General features: G+C 31.1%; 2 protein-coding genes and 2 pseudogenes across 3 annotated transcripts; 2 read left to right on the top strand and 2 right to left on the bottom strand.

Annotated features, from left to right (window-relative positions):
- Positions 1–1839: 1839 nt before the first annotated feature.
- LOC150027822 (cyclin-A1-1-like) lies at positions 1840–3472 on the top strand (the record flags this gene model as incomplete). Its single annotated transcript, XM_090301522.1, has 7 exons — positions 1840–2203; positions 2284–2420; positions 2577–2669; positions 2844–2977; positions 3062–3137; positions 3227–3303; positions 3403–3472. Coding segments are annotated over 7 exons (951 nt in total), but the record flags the coding sequence as incomplete, so codon positions are not given.
- Positions 3473–4189: 717 nt separating this feature from the next.
- Positions 4190–10510, bottom strand: LOC150027823 (replication factor C subunit 4-like). Its single transcript, XM_090301523.1, has 5 exons — positions 10499–10510; positions 9885–10000; positions 9716–9785; positions 9562–9635; positions 4190–4359 (listed from the first exon to the last, which is right to left on the bottom strand). The coding sequence occupies exons 1-5, from the start codon at positions 10508–10510 to the stop codon at positions 4215–4217; spliced, it is 417 nt and encodes a 138-aa protein (XP_090157649.1). The 3' UTR covers positions 4190–4214.
- A 174-nt stretch (positions 10511–10684) lies between these two features.
- On the bottom strand, positions 10685–25914 carry LOC150027824 (protein CutA, chloroplastic-like; annotated as a pseudogene). Its single transcript, XR_016520495.1, has 6 exons — positions 25735–25914; positions 25544–25648; positions 25405–25467; positions 11012–11069; positions 10860–10938; positions 10685–10777 (listed from the first exon to the last, which is right to left on the bottom strand). The product of XR_016520495.1 is annotated as a protein CutA, chloroplastic-like (transcript).
- LOC150027825 (uncharacterized) lies at positions 11200–24503 on the top strand (annotated as a pseudogene).
- Positions 25915–27559: the final 1645 nt, after the last annotated feature.

Consider the following 27559-nt stretch of genomic DNA (forward strand, 5'->3'; position numbering starts at 1 on the left):
CATTTTTAATAGGAAACTTTATGAGATATATGAGTTTTTAATATATTTTTATTAAAAAAAATTAATATAGATTAAACCTTTTGTTAATTTTAGTCTGTAATTGAATTTAAGAATATTGTTGAAATTAAAAAATATATCAATATAGAAAAAGAATTTATCTATAAAAATATAAAAATATAAAAAAATAACAAAGATTTACTTCATAATACCACTTTAGAATGAGAAAGTCAATAATTTAAAAATTAAAATCATACTTTTTTTGAAACACAATTTTTTCATTTTGAAATCATTTTTTTAAGTATATCATATTTATATCTATATTTTTTTAAAATATATCTTTCAATAAAGTTAAACTAGAATGATACCATTTTCATAAATTTAACATAAATGTGTAACTTAATTTACACAATTTATATATAAATCATAAATGACAGAGTATTTAATACACCAAGAAGAAGATAATAAACACAAACATTATTAAAAATAAAAAATTATCTCTCTGTGATCCAAAATTTAAATTAATTAATAAATATTTTTAATAGTAAATTTAATTTTGAAATAGATAAAAATATTATTAAAAAGAACAAATTCAATAAATATTGATATGTATTATCAGGAACTCCGAAATAATTTGTCTTATAAAATTCACTGAAATAATCTGTCTTATAAAATTTACCTTTTTATTTTATAAAAATATTTTGATATTATTTGTCATACGTAATTTTTGTATTGACAATTGTCTGAAAATGACTCAAACATACATCCTGCAGTTAAACTTTATTTATATAAAGTCATTAATATATAAAGTCATTTTATATAAACGCTCTTAGAAAATCATCATATATTTTATATGGTGGTCCTAAGATTGGTGGATTCAGATGCAAAACCAACAATGGGTTTCATATATGAAGAGATGGATCGTTTAAAGGAGAAGATTAAGAACAATTTTAATCATATTAAGAAAAGGTAAAAAATTTATAGCTTTTCTCTTTAAAAATTTAATTACTCCTTCTTCTTCTATTACTTATATGATAGTTAGTATTGATTACTATTGAATGAATGTATGTAGCTATGAAGAGGTTTGGAAAATAATTGATGCAAGATGGGATAATCAACTTCATAGGCCTCTGCATGCAGCTGCATACTATCTCAATCCTCAATTCCATTATGAACCTGAGTTTAGATCTGATGATCCTGAGGTGAAAGAAGACTTGTATACATCCATGAGAAGATTGGTTAAGGATGCTGCTGAAAGAAGGATAATTAATGTGCAACTTGTTGAGTATCATTTTGGTAGAGGAGCCTTTGCAATGGATGACGCAAAGGAAAGTAGAAAAACAATACTTCCTGGAGAATGGTGGGAGATGTTTGGGTATAGAACTCCAGAGTTGAAGAGGTTTGTTATCCGAATTCTAAGCTTGACTTGTAGCTCTTCTGGATGTGAGCGAAATTGGAGCTCATTTGAAATGGTAATTGAAGTTATTTATAATTTCTTTATTTAGTTTTATATGGTTAGTTACTAAATTTCCTATTTAATATAGGTTCATACAAAGAGAAGAAACCATTTGCATCCACCACTGCTTCCTCCTCTACCTCCTCCTCTAGAAACCGTTTGCATCCACCACCTCTTCCTCCTCTACCTCCTCCTCTTTAGTCGCTCCTACAAACGTGCCAAAGAAGCGTCCACCTCTCTCTAACCTCACCAACACCGTCGCTCAGCGCAACTCTTCCTCTTCGGTACTAATTCCTCTTTTAACTAATTCTGCAAACTTAACACACATCGCAAACAGCTTCATTAACTATTGCTTCTTGCGAATTTCGCATTGCTAGGTTTCGTGCGCAGCTAAACTCGCGAAGACGAAGAAAGAGCCTGTTCCGCTCTGCTCAGGCAATAAAAGGCCTGCGTTGGCGAATGTCAAACCTATTAATGCAGTTGTTTTCCCGAAGGCTAATTCTCTCCCTGCGAGGAATCAAGCTCCTCCTCCTCCACTCGTTGTCACTGTTACTGTTCCTCCTCCGGTGCTGGATGCTTCACCTAGTACATCTGATGCAATGTCGGTTTCTATGGATGAGTCGATGTCTTCTTGTGACTCCTTCAAGAGTCCTGACATTGAATATGTGGACAATAGTGATATTGCGGCTGTTGATTCAATTGAGAGGAAGACGTTCAGCAATCTCAATATCTCTGATTCTGCCGAATCAGGTTTCATTCTGGTCACTTCTACTGAATATAAAATTATCTGCTCATGTTTTTACATTAGATATTGATTGAAGTCTTTGCAGGCAACATTTGTAGTAGAGACATACTTGTTGAGTTGGAAAAAGGGGATAAGTTTGTCAATGTTGATAACAATTACGCGGATCCTCAGCTCTGCGCATCCTTTGCTTGTGATATCTACAAGCACCTTCGTGCGTCTGAGGTATAGTTAAGCTACATTTGAAAAATATATGCAGTGATCTCTGTTATTTTTGTTTTTATGATCAGAGTAAGCAAAGAAAATGTGGCTATTAGAATAATTGCTGTTTATTTTAGAATGTCGTATTGGTCTAATATTTTCTAGTTTTTGAAATATTAGGCAAAGAAAAGGCCTTCCACAGACTTCATGGAGAGAATTCAGAAGGACATAAACCCCAGCATGCGTGCAATATTGATTGACTGGCTTGTGGAGGTAAATGATGTTTGTTGATAACTACACATGTTAAACTCAAACATTATTATATTGCAAATAGGAATATGTAGGTAATATTTTATTCTTGGGGGAACGTCGCTGTTCTTTCCAATAATAGTTCAGTGCCACACCTGGTGTATATGGCTACATGCTAAACTCAGTTTCGGATTGCAGGTGGGTGAAGAGTATAGACTAGTACCTGATACATTGTATTTGACGGTAAACTACATTGACCGGTATCTTTCAGGAAATGTGATGAACAGACAAAGATTACAATTACTTGGTGTTGCCTCCATGATGATTGCCTCGTAAGGAGTCATACAAGTTCCTCGTAATTTTTCTGATTGATGGGGTTTCTAGTATTGATATTGGTTTTTGGTATTTGTTTGCAGTAAATATGAGGAGATTTGTGCACCTCAAGTGGAAGAATTTTGTTACATTACTGATAACACGTACTTCAAAGACGAGGTTTGGTTTGAATTCATTTGAGGCTTCAGGTTAACTGTTTATGTATGTATTTGAGGACCTCACATCTCAAGCAAAATTATCCGATGCAGGTTTTGCAGATGGAATCTGCTGTTTTAAATTTTCTCAAGTTCGAAATGACAGCCCCAACGGTAAAATGTTTCTTAAGGTACTGTAGTTCATAATGGATTAGTATGAGATTGATCGTTTGAAATTATTTCAAGCCGTTCTGATATAAAACTATTTTCTTTCTCGGTATAATTTACAGAAGATTTGTACGTGCAGCCCAAGGAGTTTTTCTCGGTATAACAGTTTTTCTTGTAACAATTATTCCCTAAGAAACAGCACAGACTTAACACACTTGGAATGTTACTCATTAGTCTGGTGGAGTCAAGCAGAATATGTTAAAAGCATCACATTCAAAGATTACATTATTTGATGTGAAGAGGTTAAGTTAAATTACACATGAAAACTATAAGAAAATAGAAATCATATAACTTAATTGTTTGAAAATTGAGTGTGTTGATCAGGAAATGCCGCTCACCTGCAAGTATGTGATTGCCCGACAAAGATCTCTTGAGAAAAAGAACTAAGGGTTGAAATAGCCTATGGAAGCAAAGGCATGAAAAATAATCCATTATGATGTAACAAAACCTCTATAGATAAAAGACTGAACATTAAGAATGATACTACATTGTGTGAGAACTAACATGCTTGGTTGGAGAGAAATAGAGGAGAGGGGAGTTGAAGAGGGATTTTAATAAAACTTTTTTGTTTGATTCAAATTCTAAGAGGGAGTGGATTGGGAATGGAGGGGAGCCAAATCCCTCATTCAATTTTTGCTCCCCTCCAATATTGGGGAGATTTGGAGGGGAAGATAAGTCATTTAAAACATTTTAAATGTATTGACAAAAATAATCCTATTTACACTTGGGAACCCAAAATAACAAGGAAATGAATTGTGAACCAAACAAGAAACAAGTTGCTTATCCTCTTTATTGATATCCCTCCCCTCCCTTCCTCTTAACTAAACAGAGTATCTAAAAATCCCTCCTCTTCTTTCCCTTCCCCTCCACTGAACTAAACAGCCCATAAGGTTCTCACCTCAGCATCAAGACAGAGTTCCTCTTCTTTGCATATGTACAAAATCCGGCTGCTCATGATTTCTTCTGACAATGGCTTGAACCTGAATTTTGCACATCTTGAAGCAAGTGGTTCTATAATCCTATGGAAAAAAAATGACAACATATAATGTATGAAGTCAATGTGTTCTATCCTTGGAAACCATTAACAAGAACAAAAGGATGAGTTTGTAATTGAAACCCGAAATGTTTCCCAAGAATTTGGTAGAGTATTCAGCAGCCATAATCCCAAAACTTTGTCATCAAACTTGATGCCCATTTCTGACAATTGATCTCGGAGCCCCTGAAAATCATTTAAGTGATCTGAAATAGAAGTGCTCTCCTTGTACCTCAAATTCATCAAGGAATTCAACAAGCATAATTTATTGTTCCCTGTACTAGAGGCATACGAAGTCTCAATCTTCTTCCATAAGGATTTTGCATCTTCCTCATTAGCAATGTGATTATAAACATTGTCTTCAACATGCTGACGAATAAAACCACAAACGTGCTGATGCTCAAACTTCCAATCCTCATCAGTCTTGTCTTTTGGCTTTTCAGTAGCAAATACAGGAAGGGGCAATTTCTTCACAAATAACAGATCCTTCATTTTTCACTTCCACAAGTTATAAGTAGTGTCGTTCAAACAAACCATCTTATTTGTTTTTGCCTCCATCATTCAAGCAGTCTAATAGCTCCAACCAAAGAGCTCTGATACCACTCTGATGGGAAATTCAATACAATAACAATAATATCTCAACAAGAGCAATACGCAACGGATAACAATTTCCCCAACTTGCAAGAATCTGTGAGCAGCAATAGCAAATAATGGCAGCAACACTTAACACACTTCAAGAAGACACAAGAATTTTAACGTGGAAAACCTTCTCAATGTGAGAAGTAAAAACCACGGGCACAAACCAGTCAATCAAGGTTCCACTATGATAAAAAATTATGGTTACAAGAGACTCAAATCACAGCACAATTTGTGCTCAATGACCAGCAAAATACCAATACAACAGAGATGAAAACAGAGAACAAGGAACCTGAAAAATTCACAAACTGCAGTTACCGTACACGGCATATATGTCACTTTTCCAGTGACTTTTGAACAATCTGAACGGTCAAACTGCAGAACCACGAGGTATGAACCTGTTGACAATAGTTCAGCCCAATCCAACGGTGGACGAAACGGCAGCAGCAATCTGAAAATTCCCGTTCTCAAAAGAAACGTTAAAAAACGCTGCTGCAGTGTGAGATGAATTTCTCTCTGCTCAAACACCTTCTGCAAGATCCGAACGGTCAGATTGAAGTTACCAGTATGAACCTGCTGACAAAATTTCAGCCCGATCCAACGGTGAACAAAGAGTCGATGGTGGCCGGAAGTTGCTGAGCGAAGCTTTCTCTCTCTTTAATCTTTTCTCTCTCTTTTTCTCTCACTTTTTCTCTCTCTTCTCTATGTGCTACTGGCTCTGCCCCTGTTTGAAAAACTCTAAAGGTTAATGTTGGAATGGGCCTCCACATAGGAAGTGAGCCCAAACCCAACAGCTCGTACAATCAAACAAATATTATTTATAACGCAGGCTCTCCTATCTTATCAGCAGGGAACTTTTGACCTCATCACCGCATCAACTTTCCATTGATGTTAATCGTTGATTCAGTACTAGATATAAATAAAAATGGAAAACATGTCCTAAAAATAAGACAACATGCAACTGTAAAACAATATTTTTAAGAAAAATAACAGTTTTTCTTGTAACATTTATTCCCTAAGAAACAGCACAGAATTAACATACTTGGAATGTTACTCATTAGTCTGGTGGAGTCAAGCAGAATATGTTAAAAGCATCACATTGAAAGATTACATTATTTGATGTGAAGAGGTTGAGTTAAATTACACATGAAAACTATAAGAAAATAGAAATCATATAACTTAATTGTTTGAAAATTGAATGTGTTGACCAGGAAATGCCGCTCACCTGCAAGTATGTGATTGCCCGGCGAAGATCTCCATGAGAAATAGAACTAAGGGTTGAAAGAGCCTATGGAAGCAAATGCATGAAAAATAATCCATTATGATGTAACAAAACCTCTAAAGATAAAATACTGACCATTAAGAATGATACTACATTGTGTGAGAACTAACATGCTTGGTTGGAGAGAAATAGAGGAGAGGGGAGTTGGATTGGGAATGGAGGGGAGCCAAATCCCTCATTCAATTTTTGCTCCCCTCCAATATTGGGGGGATTTGGAGGGGAAGATAAGTCATTTAAAACATTTTAAATGTATTGGCAAAAATAATCCTATTTACACTTGGGAACCCAAAATAACAAGGAAATGAAGGTAAATTAATTTTTAAAAAGTCTCCCCTCCCCTTGTGAACCAAACAAGAAACAAGTTGCATATCCTCTCCATTTATATCCCTCCCCTCCCTTCCTCTTAACTAAACAGAGTATCTAATCAAAATCCCTCATCTTCCTTCCCTTCCCCTCCACTGAACTAAACAGCCCATAAGGTTCTCACCTCAGCATCAAGACAGAGTTCCTCTTCTTTGCATATGTACAAAATCCGGCTGCTCATGATTTCTTCTGACAATGGCTTGAACCTGAATTTTGCACATCTTGAAGCAAGTGGTTCTATAATCATATGGAAAAAAAAATGACAACCATATAATGTATGAAGTCAATGTGTTCTATCCTTGGAAACCATTAACAAGAACAAAAGGAAAAGGACTGTATCAATATATCACATTAACATGGCGTTTGATACCAAAGCAACTTTTCATACATGGGAATCATGATTCCTGATCAATATGAATCTTGAGAATTATGATTCACACAAATGATAAGTTTTATTTGGTTGATCAAATATATTACCAGAAATACTTATACAAGTTTTCTATAATTCAAAGAATAATGTCATTTTTACAAAATTCTTACCACATTAAGTGATTTAATAACAATAACATGATATTCTTTTTTCCATTAAGACTTTCCTTTTAACTAAAGAATGTTAGATTTTCTTCTCCGTAAATGTCCATTCAAAGGAAATGGTGCTGCCTGAAAAATTAATTTTTAAAAGGTTATATAAACTTCCAATCCTTGGACATAGGGATGGAAAATGAACCCATATGTGCGGGCATTATTCAAACCTATCCCGATTTTGACAAGAAATCCTCGCATTAACTACAGTACGGGTATGGATAATACCCAATTTATTAAATTGGGGATGAGAATGGATATGTACATATCTACCCCGTTTTTTTTTTCATACATTTCCCAGTACTCATCCATGTCCTCATACTCATCCCCATTTTAAATTACTAAAACACTTTTAATTTATTAGGTAATTTAAAAAACTTATATTAAGTTTTCTTTGGTCCTTAGTTTTGTAACTTATTTCTAGGTCTTACATTTGGTCATTTTTACTCTTTTATATAATTATTTGACCTTTATTCAATTGTTATTTAATACTCTAATTTGATATTTATACAATTATAATTTTTTTTCTTGATATTTGACATTAGAGAAAATAAAATTCATATCCTATTAATATTTAATACTTGATAATATCATGTTTCTTTAATGTGATTTTTATTTTTTATAAAAAAAATATTTAATTAAAATGTGTGTTAGAGATCTCACATCAACTAAAGATTAGAGCATTTCTTAACATGGTATCCAAATCATTTCGAATCTATCCTAGCGAGAGTTTCCTATGCCTATCGTGTCACCCGCTATCGAGCTGCTATCAGACCATCCATAAATATAAATATATAGTCTCACGCACGAGTTGATAGTTTCAACGTGAGGAGGGTGTGTTGGATATCTCATGTCGACTAGACATTAGAGGTTTTCTTAATAATGTGAAACAATGTTATTCAAAACCAATTATGGTGGAAACTGACAGAGGAATTTCTAATCAATGCCACAACATGGCAATGACAATGCGAGTTTGTCATGGCAGCCACTTTTTGCATCATGAGATACTAGCAGTGAACAAAGATACCATAAAAGACAGAGAGAAGAAGGCTTGCAACGGCAACACAAGATCTAATGAGGTTGTGTGGTTGTTGCACGAGGTTTGATGAGGCTGTGGTGACAGTGGAAAATCAAGAAATTACATGAGATGAGGTGTGGAGTGGCTAAGTTGGAAATGTTTTGTTGCTATTTTAAGTTTGAAATTTGTGGTGTATTTATATATTGAATTTCTTTTGACGCAATGCTTCTGCCATAACCCGTTATGGTTTTTGTTATAACTTCATAAAGGATTGATATTTTCCATTATCAAATCAAATATTGATAACACTGATGTGAAATAGCAAAGGGGCAAGTATGGGTTGGGTACAAGTATACACATGTTCCTTGATGGGCATGGGGATGAGACAAAAAATTCATAATTGTTGGATATAAGGATGGGAATGGGGATGAATGTTTACTTCAAGGATGGGATGAGATAGTAAAACCCGCACTTGTCCCACCCCATTGCCATCCCTTTGGATACAAAATAAAAGTCCTTTTACAATGCACCCCATAAGGTTTAATTACCATTTGGTACCTACAATTGCAACAACTTTCCCTTTTAGTTGCTATAGTTTAAAACATTCTCTTCTGGTTCCTATAATTGCCATGTTTTTACCCTTTGGGTCATTGTTCTCTAAAGTCATACAACGACATTTCAGATTAATGTTGATTAAATGAACCACGTCTCATTCATTTCAAACAATGTTAGCCAACACTTGGCAAGGAGAACGAAAGGGTAAAGAGATGCAAATACAGGGACCAAAATTAGATGTTTTAGGTTATAAGGGCTAAAAGGGGAAATGTTGCAACAATAGGGACCAAAAGAATAATTAAAACTTCATTAGCATTACATGTCAAAATTGATGGAAATCATGGTCATGGTATCTTATGGACATATCTATTATAATTTTGTAGTTAAAATTATTTATTTAGGTGCTTTAAACCTTAGGCTTAGACTTGTTTGATTCCTTGATGTTGGTTGTTATTAATGTGTTCATCTCTCAAACTCTTTTTTTTGTCATTAATTATGAATTTATTCAATTTAGGAGTTCTTATCTTATTTTTCAGCATATATACGTGTGGTATAAAACTTATGCTATGCGTATCATAAAGCTTCAAAATAGCAATTGTCCTATAACTCACTATAGCTTTTTTGGAGCCAACCACTCCATGGCACTATTTGGATTAATTACTTTCATCATGGTGACTATAATACTCATTAGCTCCTTAAAGATATGAGAATACCAAATTAAGAAGAACATATTAGCATGAAAGACAAGATACCTGCTCACATAGTTGCATATAAAAAAGAACCTTGTAACTTTAGAGTAAGTTTCCATCGTACGCCTCAGGGCATTCTTTACAGCAATTGAAGGTGGTGTGAAACCAGAACACTTTGAGACAGCAACGTTAGAAATGAAAAACATAACAAACATGCCTGAGCATCTTCTGTCATTGAATCAGCCTCATCTAGAACAATAATCTTAAATGGTGGACAAGGATGACCCCTGCAATATCAAAACACCATAACAAAGAGGAAGTTATTCAAATCTTACAAGCAGAGAAAGGAGGGGGAAAGACTTTTAAGAGAATTAGATTTCCCATACTTCTTACGCTTGTTAGTACCAACAGCCACAACAGCAAAATCTTTTATCTTTGTACGAACAACATTAATCCCTCTATCATCACTTGCATTCAGCTCCAGCACCCTGGACTTATAGAGCTCAGGTCGGTAATATATAGTTGTTAGAAATTAAATTACATGTGTCATTGTGTCCATCAGCACAACAGATTAGCTTAAGGAAGAAAACGGAAGCATTTTTTACTACCAATGAATCCCAACTCATAAAACAAACAAAATTGACATTTTGATAAATTCAACCCTCAAAATGATCCTCTACTGCATAACATTAGGTCTTTCATTTCTAACAGTTGAACAAAAAATATTCCTAGTAAAATTATTACCGTAAGTTGCTATTAAAGTGATGCACAATTTGCATAGTCTTTGGATCTCTATGACTCAACATGTCAAGAATTCAAAGGTAGTTATATAAATTTTGTGAAAATATTTGAACTTAAGGTATTCCTTAAATTAGATTTGATTTCCTTTTTACTCGGTAAATGATTTCATGGTGAAACTGACTAACAAAGGTTTATTGAAATATTCTTAAGAGTGTAAAGCATATTTTAAGAGAAAGTTTTAACAGATAGTTCATATCACCTTGGTTTCCATTACATGTAGTCAATCTTGGATTCTTGATTAGATATTATTTAGCAGCTCTGTTTATTTTGATCTACAGAGCAACCAAAGCTAGTAGTTGTTAGAGCTGCTTAAGGTCTCTTGATCACAAGAAATTGGCATAACAGTTAGAAATAAACAAGCGCTCTTCTAATTGTGAAAATAAAACTAAAGAGGGATACCCAAAAGCTGGTGGGCAATTGCAAGAGCAGTAGTTGTTTTTCCAGTGCCGGGAGGACCATAGAAGAGCATGTAGGGGCACTGCAATACAAGATTAGCTTGATTCATTGAGGAAGAGGAGGAGGAGGAAAGGGAAAAGTAGGTATTTGAAAAGGATAATTACACTTCCAGTTTCAAGGGTATTTGTTAGCACTCGAACAACTTCTTCTTGGTGGGCAACATCTTTCACTTTCCTTGGTCGGCTGGGTTACAACATTCAAAATTAGATTTGTACAAAATAAAATATAGAAATAATTGAAAGAGAACTTATGTTACTATTTCTCGACCCATTGCTGAGAGCTCTGCATGATTGAGGCCGTCTTATTTTCACACACTATTAAAAAGAAAAAAGAAAAAGTTTTAAAACAGCATATATCAAGGCAATAACATACCAACACAGTATCATATCAGGGATTGAAACATACAGATAGCTACTAGGAAGTTGCATATCATAATATAGAAAAATGAGGTATGTTAATGATAGATTGATAACAGTTACTATCTTCATTTGGTGTATTAGAACTTAAAACCAGACCCAGTTATGAGAAACCTGATGCGAAGCCTACCAATAGGAAACTTAAGTTGTTTGTAACATAAATGAAAGCAATAGAATATGGATACATAAGATAGTGCATAATAGAATGTGACTTCTATCACTTCTTAAAATATCTTATAATATTTTGAGTGTATCTGATGTACTTAGAGGAAAATCACACATGCAGCAAGTATAAACAGATGGAGTCTGACGTTTAAACTATTTAAAGAGAAACATGGTTAAAAGAGCAGTGTGAAAGATGGACTGAAGGAAAATATAGCCACAACAAAATTTCATAACCTTGCATTGCATATTCTGAAATAGATGTCCAAACAAACAAACACATCACTGAACATAAGAACTAAACAGAAACATATCAGTGACAGTGAACACCACACATCAACCACACAAAAAAAACTATGGGGTCAAAAAACAAAAAGGGAAGACCCTTGATTCAAGTATTCTTGCCACAGAACAAATGAAATTGCAGAGGGAAGCAAAACAAATCAGTCCAAAACCCTTCAGATTGAAAACAACCCCAGACACCAAACACTTGATATTTATATGTTGTTGTTCAAAATCCTTCCTTTTTCATACAGCCTAAATATGAAAATTCTGATACCCAAGTTGAGCGCAAATAAATAGTTCTAACAGAAAACATCTTTGTTATTTTTTAAGCCGATATTCATGTTTCTTTTTCCTTTGGGCTTGTAGCTAGCTAGCTTCAACTCGAATTCCATATCGGTGAGAGAGAGAAAACTTACCAATTATCATAAATATATCATGTACTAACAAATATATAAACAAGTTGCAACTATGTAAGCTTATAAAAGGCAAGCATTAGCATATTTCCTACAAAATCAAATTAGAGCCCTTTCGTAACTGTTGTGTGCTACTAAACATGTGCCAATGCACCAAACAGTTGTAAAGGCAAGCACTGCGACAATGGATGAAAAAGAAAAAACATACACTGATTAAAACATTCAAATAGGAAGATTACGAGAATGAGAGAAGAATAAAATACAGATTATATGACTGAAATGGAACACTTCAGAGGAAGGTCGATAGTAAGTATCACAATTGCGAGTCTGGAGAGGAAGGGTGAAATAATTTGGGATTATGATAGTAAATGGAGGAAAGAGTTTAGAGAGTGAGGGTTTTCTGTTCTTCTTTAGGGTTTAGGTCCCAATTATTTGTGTAAGGAGGGAACATGTTGCGAGAGTATTTTTCCCGCATGTAAAATTTCATCTAATAGAAAAAAATGGATTAAGACCCTTTTAAATTATAAATTAATAAGTTTCATTTTATTTTTAGTTCTTCAAATTTAATATAAACTTTTGAAATTATTTTAAAAAATTAAATATTTAAAATTTCTTGATTTCAGAAAGAGGGTTTCTTTTACACTCCTATATTTTTTCTCCAACCCTACATCTTCTAAAATATCCAAATTATTCTTAATAATTTTAAATGGTTATAAAATAGGATGTTCGGTCAAAGAAAAGAGTCTTCAGAAAAGGAAATCTGAAAAACAAAAACATCATTCTGAAATACTCTTTCTAGGATACATTTATTGATTTCCAAAATGGAAAAAATATTTAAAATGGTTAGCCCTTTTCAAAAACAGGTTAAGGACTACCTAGACTACCTTTTTTGGAATATATGCACCTTCTCATTTCATTCCAGATTTATCATTTACACAAATATTATGGATTATAAATTCCGAAAGCAACACAAAAATGAATTTTACCTTTCTTCTTCGACGAACAACGTTTCCAAAACCATCCACTAACCATCGCACAGAAAAGAAGCACACATGTTTGTTGATATTTACGGAGAACTCACGCACTAAAATCACCAAAATCGCCCATAATACTCGTTGCGGCTTGCTCTGAGCAGTGACAACAAAGAAATGTTTGTTTAGGTTCTTAAAACCTCTTAGGGTTAATTTTGTCAATTCACATTTCTGATGGGATGGTGAGTACAGTAAAAAAATATTTTTAATAGTTCTTGACATTAATTAATAATAAATTATTTTATTTATGCACTTTCCCATTTCATTCTACATTTATCATTTACACAAATATTATGGATTATAAATTTCGAAAGCAACACATAAATGAATCTTACCTTTCTTCTTTGACGAACAACGTTTCCAAAACCATCCACTAACCATAGCACAGAAAAGAAGCACACATGTTTGTTTATATTTACTGAGAACCCACGCACTAAAATCACAAAAATCGCCCAGAATACTCATTGCGGCCTGCTCTGAGCAGTGACAACGAAAATGACAGAGAAGAAATAAATGTTTGTTTAGGTTCTTAAAACCTCTTAGGGTTAATTTTGTCAATTCACATTTCTGATGGGATGGTGAGTACAGTAAAAAAATATATTTTTAATAATTCTTGACATTAATCAATAATAAATTATTTTAAAAATAAAAATCATATATTTTATATTAGAAGAATTAAAATATTTCTTTAAATATTAGGAACGAATATCACATTATCTTAAATTTTAGGAATTAAATACAATGAATTACTAAGTGAAATCTAATTGAACCGAAAAAATATTATAAAAAAAAAAATCAAAGAAGAATAAAACCATAATCTAATACTTGATATAGTAAACTTCTTTTAAAAATTATGTAAAACTATATATCTTGTTTAGATAAGTAAAAGTAGATACTTGAATAACCTAGTGAGTGTACTACTAATTAAACTTTCAAACATGATTTAAGTGATTTAAGGCTAATGAAAGTTGTTCATAGTTAATTGGGGACAAGTTTTCACCTAACCAAATTAAGAAAATAATAATAATAAGTTTTTATCCGTGTACATGATAGTTGTAGCAACAATATGCAATTCAAATTGGTAGACAACTCAAATGTCAAAATGGTCAATATTTACTAGATTGAAACGAACCAAATAAAAGAGAGCACAACAACACCATTTTGAATGATATTTTTGAATTTTCCTAAATTTACTCATACACACGCGAGTATATAAGTTAGTATTCTTCAAGTGTAAATGATTTATGTGTAGCATCAAAAGATGAAGATAAAGATGTGATTTTTTTTGTGTATTGTAAAAAATCATGAATACAAGGCCGACTTTGCAATTTAATTTTAGAGTTTTTTTTATTTGATCTCCGTTACTAATGATGAAGTCATGTAATAAAGACAAAATATCTATAATAAGATATGACGAGAATTTAGTATATAAAGTATTTTTTCAATAGTATCTATTGGATGTGGAATATACTATTTAACAGTGGTATATTAATTCTATCTTCTATTTAATATTAATTAATTTTTCAAAGTTTATATTATACTTATTAAATCATTTTTTATCACATCAACTTTAGTTATCACATATTTATGGTTAATTGAGATTTTTAAAAAAATAATATTATATATAGAATTAATATTCAATTTAATATAATAATTTAAAAAAAACAATGTTAATATTTTTTTTTTAAATATTCATTTACGTTCGTTCCACACTGTACAAATTAATGTTATTATGTATGTGACATCATCAATAATTATCATGTTTTATGAAGATGTAATAACCATTAAACTTTATTAAAAAAATAAATTAAATTTTTAAAAATAATTATATTAAATTAAATATTATCCTAAATATATTATTTTGATTGGTATGAATAATTACCACCTCTTCTTGAGAGACTCTTAGTCCCATTGTTTCGTAGTGATACTGTATTTTTTTTAGTGATTGTGTAATTTACTTTCTCTTTTCTACTTCTGATCTCCTCTTTCTGACCTCCTCTTTGTTGACTCTTATTTGCTTATTTTTATTTTTTGTTGTCCTCTTATTTTACATGTGATTTCTCCATAAGTTATTATTAGCACCTTGTCGATGTCAAGAGTCAACAGTAGAAGAGAACAGTTTCTCATCTGTTTGGTGAAATGGATAAAAAACAAGAACAAGACCAGGAGAACTCAAACATGTATGACATTGATGTTACTATATTAGAATAGATGCATATTTGATAAAAACAGTTATTGATTAAATTTTAAAAACATTTGTATTTCTGTGATTGCTCACTACTTTCAAATCTTATAACAATTACTACTAGAGGCTATATTTTTCAAATTTTAACAGTAGACAAATATGTCTAGTGTATGGTAACCAACTGTGCTATTTAGTTGCCTTATGCATTGCACGGACTATGGATTTCATGCCACCATATTTACAGCATCAATATAAAGATGCTCTTAAGCTAACATGGGGGATCATTTTTCACTTTCTCTTGTTTGTTAGGATGAAACTCCTCTTTTATCTTTTTCTTTCATAACTTATTGTAGGCTTTCCTTTTCATTGTTCCATTGGCATTTAGTTTTTTCTTCTTCTTGGGCTGTTTAGCTTTTACAAGAACAAGGAGAGAGATTCAAAGTCATATTTTGATGTTGAGAGAGTCAATGATGGGTCGAAATTGGTGCTTTTTGTGGACATTGAGAATAGAGAAAGAAGAATACTTGATAAGTTAAAAATTATAAAGAAGGAAAAGACTTCAAAATTCTTTAAATAAAGTTGAGGTTGACAAATTATGCAAGAAGGTACTTAGTTTCAGTTTCATAATTTATATGGACAATTTCAATATTAATTTATGAGTACTTATTTTTCTTACTAATTAATGCTTTTAATTAATTGAAATTGGACAGGTTGCAGTTTTGGAGACTGATGCTTCCACAGGTGGGATTATAGCAGAGGAGGCAGGGAAATCCTAAGAAGCAGCAACCAATGCAAAATTCTAACTCTGTTGTGGTGATCACAGAATGGGAAACTTTTGATTAAGGTAAACCAAAATGCTTCACACACATTACAAATGTATTAGTGAGACATCATGTGATAATGAATTGTTTTTCCTTTAAAGAAAAATGGTTAATCTCTCATTCTAAGACTGCAAATTACACTAAAGTGTAGTTCACATTATTTTCTTTGTACATCTACTTGCACCTTTCATATCTTGTGTTTTATATACGATGATTTGGAGTTCCTCTGGAATGCGTTGTGAAATTATACTTTTGTTCTTATTCTTTTTACCCTTTTCAATTTCTTCATTTGGAGTTGATTATGACTGAAACACTAATGTATTTTGGAGTTTATGTTATCTCATCATTTGAACTTCTCTAAATTGTGATTTTCTATCATTGTTTGTAGCGATATGTGAGTGTATGTTTGATCCATGAATTTCCAATTTAGTTCATTTGATCCATGAATTTATACTCGTACATATTGTTTTCACGTATATCAAGGATATTCTCTGGAGAATATCAATCAACATCTTATAAAATTTTATTAAACAAGTCATATTTGATATTAACATTTTTTTTTCATACAAGCAACTTACACTTCGATTTCATGAGTGCGGGGTGAGTTTAAGGTATTCAATAAGGTAATGTTTGCACTCACTTATACACTATGATCGCTATCAAATCACCTATAAATATATAGTCTTACACACGAGTTGACATGTCTCGGTCTGTGGAAGGTGTGCTGGAGATCCCACATTGACTAGAGATAAGGACATTTCATAGTATATAAGTGAGTGCAAACCTCACTTTATAAACCAATTTCATAAGGTTCAGTCAGACTTAAAGTCAACTTCTTAATATTGTATTAAAGCTTTATTGCGCTCTTTGTACAAACTTACCTATACCTTCACCCAGATGAGAACCCCACAACTCTGCTCGTCTCGCTGGTACTTTACTCCAACAATTTTCACTCGTGGAGTAGGTTAATGCTTACGATATTAAGTGCGAAGAACAAGATCAAGTTCATGGACAACACAACTCCTCAACCTGCGAAAATCGATTCCAGCATTTGGAACAATCTCATAACCAAATATAAATCATCAAGATCTAGAATATTCATTTGTAGGTAAGAAGTTCATATTAAATAATTTAATTTCCAATAAATAGGATTCTTGACTATGGAACCACAAATCATGTATTTTGTACATTATTTATTTTTACTACTTATCACCGCATTAGTTCTATTCTCATAAAGTTACCTAATGACCATTATGTGTTTGGTAACCATTTTGGAATTGTTCATCTCAATCACATAATTTATCTTACTATTGTGTTGTGCTATATGTTATAGATTTTTCTTTTAACCTTGCTTCAATTTCAAAACTTACCTCCTCTCTTAAATGTAAACTCATATTTTCTTCTCATGAGTGTATATGATACATTTTCTTCTCATTTGAGAGCTAGTTGTTGGTTTGTACATTTTCAATAATTCTCATGAATAGAATGTCTCTCCTATCTTCAATTGTGTTGCTCAAAACATTAGGCTTTGACATGATAGGATGGGACACCCCTCTAGTGAAAGTTTAAACTTTTAAAAACATATTATCCTAGCATTTACAGACTTATGTTTGTGATGCTTATCATCAAGCAAAACAAAAAGAAACTTCATTTTTTCTTTAAAAATTCGCATGTTGTTCATATTTTTTATTTGATACATATGGATATATGGGGCCATGTCCTGTTATTTTTATGAATGGTTTTAGATACTTCCTCACTGTTATCGATAATTTTCATTATACTTGGATTTTTTCCTATGCGTGATAAGTTTGAAATCAAAGATAATGTTATGAATTTCAGTTCTTATATTGAAAATCATTTTCAAACAAAGATTAAGACTAAATGTACTGATAATGATGTTGAATTTATGATGAAATATTTTTTTGCATCCAAAGGTATTGTTCACTAAACTACTTCTGTGGAAACACCAAAGAAGAATGGTATTGTTGAGACAAAGCATCAATATCTTTTAAATGTTACTAGAGCTCTTTTTTTCATTCTAAACTTATGTTAATTTTTGGACTTTTTCTATCTAGCATGCTACTTACTTAATAATTTGTATTCATATACCTATTCCTAGTAATACCACTCCGCATGAAAAACAATATGATAAAATTTGTGATCGTTATGTTTTGCGTGTGTTTGGATGTTTATGCTACTCTTGTTTAAACCACATACAAAAGGTTTTCTTTTCCTGAATTTGAAAAATCATAAAATTGAGATTTCTAAACATGTTGTTTTTTATGAAAATCAATTTCCGTACATTATCAAAACATTTTTAGACATGTGTTTTACCTATACATTCAAACATATAATTGAAAATTAAATTGATCAATATATTATGGCATAAAGTCGTCAATATTAAAAGATTATTTAATATGTTAATATATTGGTTGGAGGCGTCAAATTTGATATTTGTTTGTTTTGCTGTCAAATTAAGATGATTCCAACGTAGATATTTTTAACGCTAAAAAATGATAATATAATTGTGGTTAGATGATTCTAAGTCATTTCCCAACGAATCCAATAATAAAATCAGTAAATCAATGTTTATAATCTATCTACAAGCAAAATAAGTTAGTAGTAACAATAAAAATAAAAAAGGGGTTGAGATTGTTTAATAAAAAAATATAAAAGAATGATTAAAATAGAAAATAAAAAGCGTTGGTTCCCAAGTTCTTTCACCAATAAATTCTTCATAGGTCATCTAAAGGTTATCATCCTTCAATTCTCACATATAGCTAAACCAGATTAAACATGTGTCAATCTAATTTAACTTGAAGTTCACCAGTAAAGCATCATGTGGCCAATAAATTAATTAGAACATTGCGAACTAACTATGAAATCAAAGTTTAAGTTAAAGAAGACTCTTAATCATGCGTTCAAGTACAACCTCTCACAAAAACCAGATTTCTAAGAGATTAGAATATTTAAACAACTACTATAGAAAATTGGAAAAAAAATTATTAATCAAAATTTTAGAACTCAATGAGAAATTATAAAATAATCAATAAAAAATGTTTAGTCTTCCATGCGAAGGCAAAAAAGTTACAAAGAAGAAAAGAAACTAAGAGAAAACCATATGAAGCTCCTGACTTGGTCTTTATTAACAATTTCTCAATTTTCAACTTCTCATAATTCTTGAATTTTGTTTCCTTGTATTTTGCAAAATATTTGCTTCCAATTTTGTTGTTGAGATATTGTAGATTTTATTTTCTCATTCTTTTCCTCATATTTGTTTTCTATTTTGATTCAAATAATCAACTTTGACTTTTGCATATTTGACTCATTTGCAAAGATAAACACTTCCTTTAGACTAATCTAAAAAAACACAAAATTAATACAAAAATTAGTTAAGACCAAAGTAAACACAATTATATAAATAAGAATTAAAATAATGAATTTATTTATTATTATAATCTAATAGTATATAATTAGAACTATTCAGTATGAATAAATATATAGTTTTTGAAATTGGTCAATGTGTTAGTTGAAAAAATAATGATTAATTAAGTATAAATAAAAATTATTCTTATTGTTGGAACCACGGTCATAATCAAAACAATTATTCAATTTCTCCAATTTTGTTAAATTTAATTTATTATAATAAAATATATATTTTAGTGATATCCTTTTAATTTTTTCCATGTTGCATTCAATTAACATAAATAATTTGATTAATTAATTAAATGAACTAAAATTATAACATTATATACAACTTTCTTAAATTCAAAATAAATAAAATCAAAAAATTACACCCAATTATAAGTAAACACAATTTTTTTTTAAACTTGAAAATTAAACAAAATTACAAACATTAAAAACAAATAAATCCTAAGTATTGAAAGCCGTACACCAAATAGTTAAATCTTTTAAAAAAAATATAAACTTGCTATTAAACACGATTTTTTAAAACATAAAAATATGCTAATAAGGACGAACTTAAAAAAAAACATGTTTTTAATTACGACTTTACAAAAGAAAAACAAATTATTTTCAAACCTCCCTCCATACCTTTTTCTTTTACATGTATATTAATTTTGAAAAGTCGATTTTTATTTTTTAAAACTTTTTTAAATAATCTTAATTGAAGTATAATCTCAGTTGCATTTCCGCACTCCAAAATTCTCTCTTTTAGTAGCAACACTTCTATTATTTTTCAACTATAACATTTGGTAGAATAATTTAATCATTTAAGCACATGTGAACAACTTAACAAGAATATTCGTTGTATTCTACCTTCCATAGTGTGAAGATATTTTTTTTTAGTTTTGTAGTCAATTTTTCATCTTAAATTTATTTTGTAATTTCTGAAAAAATAACTAAAAATATAGAAAAAATAAAATGATGCTTTCGCTCAAACTAATAATAGAAGTAAACATAATTTTTTTAAATATCTTTCTACTTTATTTGATACAGTTTTTTCATTATTTAAATGAGAAATAATTTAATCATTTTTTTATGTTTTTATAAAAAAACTTTCATGTTAGACATTACTATGTTACTTCTCAACTAGGCTGACACCTTAAGTAAAACCAATCATTTGTCATCACATGAAAAAAGTATTATTAAAAAAAAAAAGGAAGAAAATACAAAAATATGGGGGCACTGATCAATCAGAAAGCAAACAAAGAATTAGTTGCTTCAATTGGAAAAATATGGATTAGGTTTCATCTCTCCCACTCATGTATTTTGATGTTAATATTGAGTTCTTTGATTGAAATTGATGCACGTAGAAAATTCATTTATATCGATCTCTCGCATATAAAATTCTTAAGAATGTTTTCCTAAATATTGATCTCTCGCATATTTATAAAAACAAGTTAGAATCACACTCAGACGTTAATGACAAATAACATTTCAAATCTATCCCTAGCACTCAAATATGCTTAAGTATTGATGTTTAGGTCCAAATCCTAAAAATACATCTCGGTCACGAAAAGTTAAAAAGTAAAACAACAATACCAATAATCAATCAGGAACTGAATATCAATATATAAGATATCACCACAATACATAAGAGTTTGAGCATATTACTCCCAATCCCAAAGGGTAGAATTAGCGACGCATACTTCTATCACCTTCCATTCTCCCAATTGGTTACAATTCACTCTATGATGTTTTCCTCTCAATCTGGCACACTAGGGTTGAGCCTCTAGCCCTCTATTTATCATAGTTTTCTAGGGTTAGGTTGCTTCATGTGTCGCGCTAATGAGCTAAATGATAAAACATAAAAAACACTCAATCTTTCTTTGCATCTTTTTCCATTTTGGGACCTTCCGGCTTTATCTTTTTAGCTCAAATTATTCTCCTTTATTCTAAATCTCCAATCTTCCCTATAAATCTGCAATTAACACCAAATTTGGCAATAAAGTGCTTTTATTCAAATAAAGCTCATAAAAATGTAAAAAAGTATAAATTCATAAATTATGGATTATTTTATATGTAAATTAGCAATAAATCCTCATAAGTGCCTATATTTTAATATGAAATATTACTGAAATTAGACACTTATCACCTTAAACCTGATTTTTCCACAGTAATTAAGACAAATATTCTATCGATTACGAAACATTCAAGGAACATTTGTCCTAGCAGTAAACGCAGCACAAACAAAGGCATAGTCACATTCCAGCCAGACATTAGTAAGACCTAACTTTTGAGCTTCCTCCAAAGCATATATAACTCCATAAAATTCAGCAACCAAAATAGTTTGAACATCAAAAAACGCAGAGAAAGCTCCAATAAACTACCTCATACTCCCACGGAAAATACTTCCACAAGCGGCAAGACATGGATAACCCTCAACAACCCCATTAGTGTTAATTTTAACCCATCATGATGAAGGAAACTCTCATCTAATAAGAAGAGAACGTAGAACTTTACCAGTACGAGTGTTAATACCAAAAAACTTGAGCACATTGAAATTGAACATATCATTCCTCATCGAAGCTTTAGATGAATTACCCACTAGACAAGTTAAATCTTTAATAACCAAAATAGACATAGAAACCTCAATCTTATCCTGAAAATGAGCATAATTCATCATGCGTCATATCATCCAAATAGAAAAGGTTATCACAGCTAACTTAACCAATTTAACCAACAGACTACCATCGCTCTTAATAAAAGAAAGAAAATCATCCTTATTAGAGAAATCATAAGTAGGGAAAATGTGTCGAACTCAACTCCAAATACGCAAAACATTAACACATTCAAAAAATAAATGTTAAATAGATTCCTCATGTTTTTCACATAGCGTACACATAGAACAAATATGCAGACCTTTATTTGAATATGCTGATATGTAGGAAGTCACCCATGAAAAACTTTTCAAAGGACAAGAGTTTTGGAAGGCGAAATATATGAAGACCAAATAAATTTAATAACACAAATTAACTTAAATAATTTAATACTTTTATTCTAAAAAAAATAGTATTTTTTTAAAAATTAAAATAGAAAGAAATCAACTTAAAAGTCATATCGTATTAACTTCATTTTTAATAGGAAACTTTATGAGATATATGAGTTTTTAATATATTTTTATTAAAAAAATTAATATAGATTAAACCTTTTGTTAATTTTAGTCTGTAATTGAATTTAAGAATATTGTTGAAATTAAAAAATATATGAATATAGAAAAAGAATTTATCTATAAAAATATAAAAAAATAACAAAGATTTACTTCATAATACCACTTTAGAATGAGAAAGTCAATAATTTAAAAATTAAAATCATACTTTTTTGAAACACAATTTTTTCATTTTGAAATATTTTTTTAAGTATATCATATTTATATCTATATTTTTTTAAAATATATATTTCAATAAAGTTAAACTAGAATGATACCATTTTATTTAACATAAATGTGTAACTTAATTTACACGATTTATATAAATGACAGAGTATTTAATACACCAAGAAGAAGATAATAAACACAAACATTATTAAAAATAAAAAATTATCTCTCTGTGATCCAAAATTTAAATTAATTAATAAATATTTTTAATAGTAAATTTAATTTTGAAATAGATAAAAATATTATTAAAAAGAACAAATTCAATAAATATTGATATGTATTATCAGGAACTCCGAAATAATTTGTCTTATAAAATTCACTGAAATAATCTGTCTTATAAAATTTACCTTTTCATTTTATAAAAATATTTTGATATTATTTGCCATACGTAATTTTTGTATTGACAATTATCTGAAAATGACTCAAACATACATCCTGCAGTTAAACTTTATTTATATAAAGTCATTAATATATAAAGTCATTAAAATGACTTTATATAAAGTCATTTTATATAAACGCTCTTAGAAAATCATCATATATTTTATATGTGGTCTTAAGATTGGTGGATTCATATGCAAAACCTGCAATGGGTTTCATATATGAAGAGATGGATCGTGCAAAGGAGAAGATTAAGAACAATTTTAATCATATTAAGAAAAGGTAAAAATTTTATAGCTTTTCTCTTTAAAAATTTAATTACTCCTTCTTCTATTACTTATATGATAGTTGGTACTGATTACTATTGAATGAATGTATGTAGCTATGAAGAGGTTTGGAAAATAATTGATGCAAGATGGGATAATCAACTTCATAGGCCTCCGCATGCAGCTGCGTACTATCTCAATCCCCAATTCCATTATGAACCTGAGTTTAGATCTGATGATCCTGAGGTGAAAGAAGGCTTGTATACATCCATGAGAAGATTGGTTAAGGATGCTGCTGAAAGAAGGATAATTAATGTGCAACTTGTTGAGTATCATTTTGGTAGAGGAGCCTTTGCAATGGATGACGCAAAGGAAAGTAGAAAAACAATACTTCCTGGAGAATGGTGGGAGATGTTTGGGTATAGAACTCCAGAGTTGAAGAGGTTTGCTATCCGAATTCTAAGCTTGACTTGTAGCTCTTCTGGATGTGAGCGAAATTGGAGCTCATTTGAAATGGTAATTGAAGTTATTTATAATTTCTTTATTTAGTTTTATATGGTTAGTTACTAAATTTCCTATTTAATATAGGTTCATACAAAGAGAAGAAACCGTTTGCATCAGAAAAAGATGAATGATTTGGTGTATGTCATGTACAACTTGAAGTTGAGTAATAAGCAAAGTAGAAAAACAGTTGATCTTCCCTTTGATGATATTCAATCAGATGATGAATGGATAACTGAAGAGGGAGATAATATTGATGAGATTGATCAAGTTCAAGATGCAAATGTTCACTTAAATCCGACACTAACAATTCCAACTCTAGATGCATTTGATCTTGAAAATTTGACTTTTGAGTTAATGTGGATGAAGATGAAGATGGAGATGATGATGAAGATGATGATGGAGATGATGGAGGAGAGGATATCATTAGAGGATTGGACATAGAAATTTGAATTTCTAATTATTTAATTTCTATGACTTGAATTGAACAATTTAACTTTTGTAGTATTTGTATGACCTTCTTTATTTGAGACTTTGAAGTTAGATGATTTGGTATATTATTAATTCTCATTTAGGACTAAATGTAGTTATTTACACTTTTTTTTTTAATATGAAACGAGTCTACGGGTCGAGTCTACGGAGCTCCCCAGGAGTCTACGTAGACTAGCGAGTTTGACAACCATGGAGTCAAGACCATATACCAGAACAATGCCACTGGTGGACATGGTCACACACACCATAAGTGAAACAAGTATATAAACTAAAAGTGAAGAAAAATTGTCAAGTGGTGGAATTCATTCAAGTCTTGGTTACCTACATGTGGCATGACAAAGAATGCAAAAAGAAGTTCTGGCCACGCGTGAAGGTAACTAAAAATATTCAAAATATTTTCAATCAGAGAAACTATTTTCGATTAATAGAATCACGTTCAATTTAAGTGATCAAGTGAAGATAAAAAAAAGAGGGACGTCTACATTGATTGGTATATGCAAACAAAGTAACCCATAATACAAGCAAAATTTTTTTATTCCGGAGCTTGCTATTTCATTTAAAACAAAAATCTAACTCAAGACAGTACACAGCCCAATACATTATTAGTAGTTAACTGTTATGCAATGGCAAGCACATTTGTTGTTCGTTCTCGTTGTCCAGAATCAAGTATTTATCAAATCAATTCAAATCCAGGGACAAAATCACAAAAAATAACATAATTAGAAAAAGTACTCTGTTACAACAATTAATATCTAGAAGTACCAAACCCCTCCCAGATATTACTAATTTTAAACCATTAGATACACAAAGTTGCAGTGTGTTGTGAGTGATTATAACAGATCTCAAGTGGGAAATTCTCACCCGGTACCCTGTTCACACAAGCTGCAAGCTTCTCTGTGACAATGCTTTCAGCCAACTTCTTACCTGCACAACCACCAACGCACGTGAAAATAAAAGAGACAAGTTAAAAAACTTAAATAACCGAACATGTTCCTAGTACCTGCTTCTTTGTTGGGAACAGTGACATAGACAACAATGCTGGGGACAGTGGTGCTATTTGCTTCCATTCTGACGGTGGAGTGGCTTTTGGATACCCAATTTCGATCTGAAACAGAGGCAATTGAATTGAACTCAATGGAGAGAGAAAGGAAGAGAAAGTGGACGATGTTACGAAGACGGAACAGCGAATACCGCAAGAGAGACAGAACGCACCCCTTTTTGAGGGCAGAGGAATACGAGGGGGTGTAGAGATTAGAGAGTCCCAAACTGAGCATGCAAAAGGCTCCGACGAGGGGCAAACGACGTCGTAGCGTGAAGGAGGAGAAAAGTGGAAGAGGAGCAGAGTGTGGAAGCCATTTTGGGAAGTGGGGATTGAAACGCTCTTATATGCTGCTGCGCATCTCTATCAACCTCCCTCCTGCTCCCTTGCTTGATGCGCACTTCTTCTGACACCTGTCTCAAATCTTTCCATCATAGCTAATTCGCACCAAAATATATTCTTTACGTAAAACCCTAAATTTTATAGCCAGGTAACACAGCCCAAAGAAAAAAAAAATCACTAGGCCCAAAACTTCTGCCCATCTCTTAAGACATTTACTTTTTGCACCCACTTATTTTACAGCTGCACTCAATTAACTTTTGTAATTCCAAATTTGCCCCTTATTAGGGAAATAAAAATCTAAAATTAAAAAATAAATTCTAAACAAGGAAATCCAAAATAGATTTTGTGTCATGAAAATGAAAATTTGGAATAGATTTAAAAAATCAAAGTCCAATTCCAAATAAAAAAATACATTATAGAAAAGAAATTCTAAGAAATAAAATCTATAAATATATGTGCAAGAAATGAAATTGACAAATTCTCCTCGTACTTCTATACCTTCCCTCTAACATGTCCATCTTTGTTTTAATTCCAACAATATCTTTACAAGTATGATGAAAAGTGTGGTGCATTATTCTTTATTTTCAAGTAGTGATGGTTATTTGTGATGGTTGTTTGTGGCGACTGATGGTGAACCTTGGTGGTTAAGGTAATTTTTGTGGTGTACAATAGAAAGTAACAAAACCTTAAAAAAAGAATCAGCAACATGCAAAAATGAAGTACAAAGCTTCAAAAAACATCTTTGAACTTAAAAATGTCGAATACAACAAATTTTTTCATTAATCATCTCACACATTTAAATGATGAAATTGTGTTTCTCTCGAATATTTGTAATTAGAGAAAAATCAAAGTATTACGATTATAATAAATATATGAGAATGCAGGAATGCAACTTGAATTATTTAAAAATGTGAAATTATATTTTATTTAAAAAATTTAAAATGATTCAATCGACTATTCACAATGTACATGAAAAATATGAAGTTGGAGAAATAATTTGTCAAAAAAAAAAAAAATCTAAAAAGCATTTTAAAAACTCAAATCCAAAAATGTATTTCAAAATATCAAATCCAAAATACATTTGGAGTCTCTTCACGTCTATTTAAAACTACATAAGGTATTTTAGCCATTTTACATGAAAGATTGGGAGGAATACCACATAGTGGCCGCCAAAATTGTAATGCATCGGGATATTAATGCTGACTAATAATATTTATATTGATAATTTATTTTAATAAAATAAAACTAATATTAACAAGGAAAAACATTTTAACTCTTAATATATGATGATGTATTTTTTGTTGGAGAAGGTGAGAGGATTAAAGCCAAGCCTAAAAAATATTTATATAAAGTCTTACAGAATGTATTTATTTAAAATCCTTTAAAATGTGGATTTAGAGAAGTAATTAGAAAGTATTAGAGTAGTAATAATGAATTTGAGGGTTAAGAAGGAGGAAAATGAAGAAAGATAAAAGATGTATGTGGAATTTATTTCAATGATTTTTTTCCTAGATCACAATAACATGAACTACCCATGTGTTTTTCTCCTCTCTTTTTTTCATTTCATTGTGTTCTAAGGTACAACAATTATGGATGGAATTATGTATTCTTCCTTTAAGTGAATTCATTATTTCT

This window comes from Phaseolus vulgaris, chromosome 4, assembly GCF_051622355.1.
Source record: "Phaseolus vulgaris cultivar YP4 chromosome 4, ASM5162235v1, whole genome shotgun sequence".
Taxonomy (NCBI): Eukaryota; Viridiplantae; Streptophyta; class Magnoliopsida; order Fabales; family Fabaceae; genus Phaseolus; species Phaseolus vulgaris.

Excerpts from the sequence above, each read along its gene's own strand:
- LOC150027823 (XM_090301523.1), bottom strand. Across the intron at positions 9,786-9,884 it reads GGTACTAACAAGCGTAAGAA|GGGTCATCCTTGTCCACCAT; the intron begins GTATGGGAAATC and ends TTGATATTGCAG. Across the intron at positions 4,360-9,561 it reads ATATGCAACTATGTGAGCAG|GATTATAGAACCACTTGCTT; the intron begins GTATCTTGTCTT and ends TTTTTTCCATAG.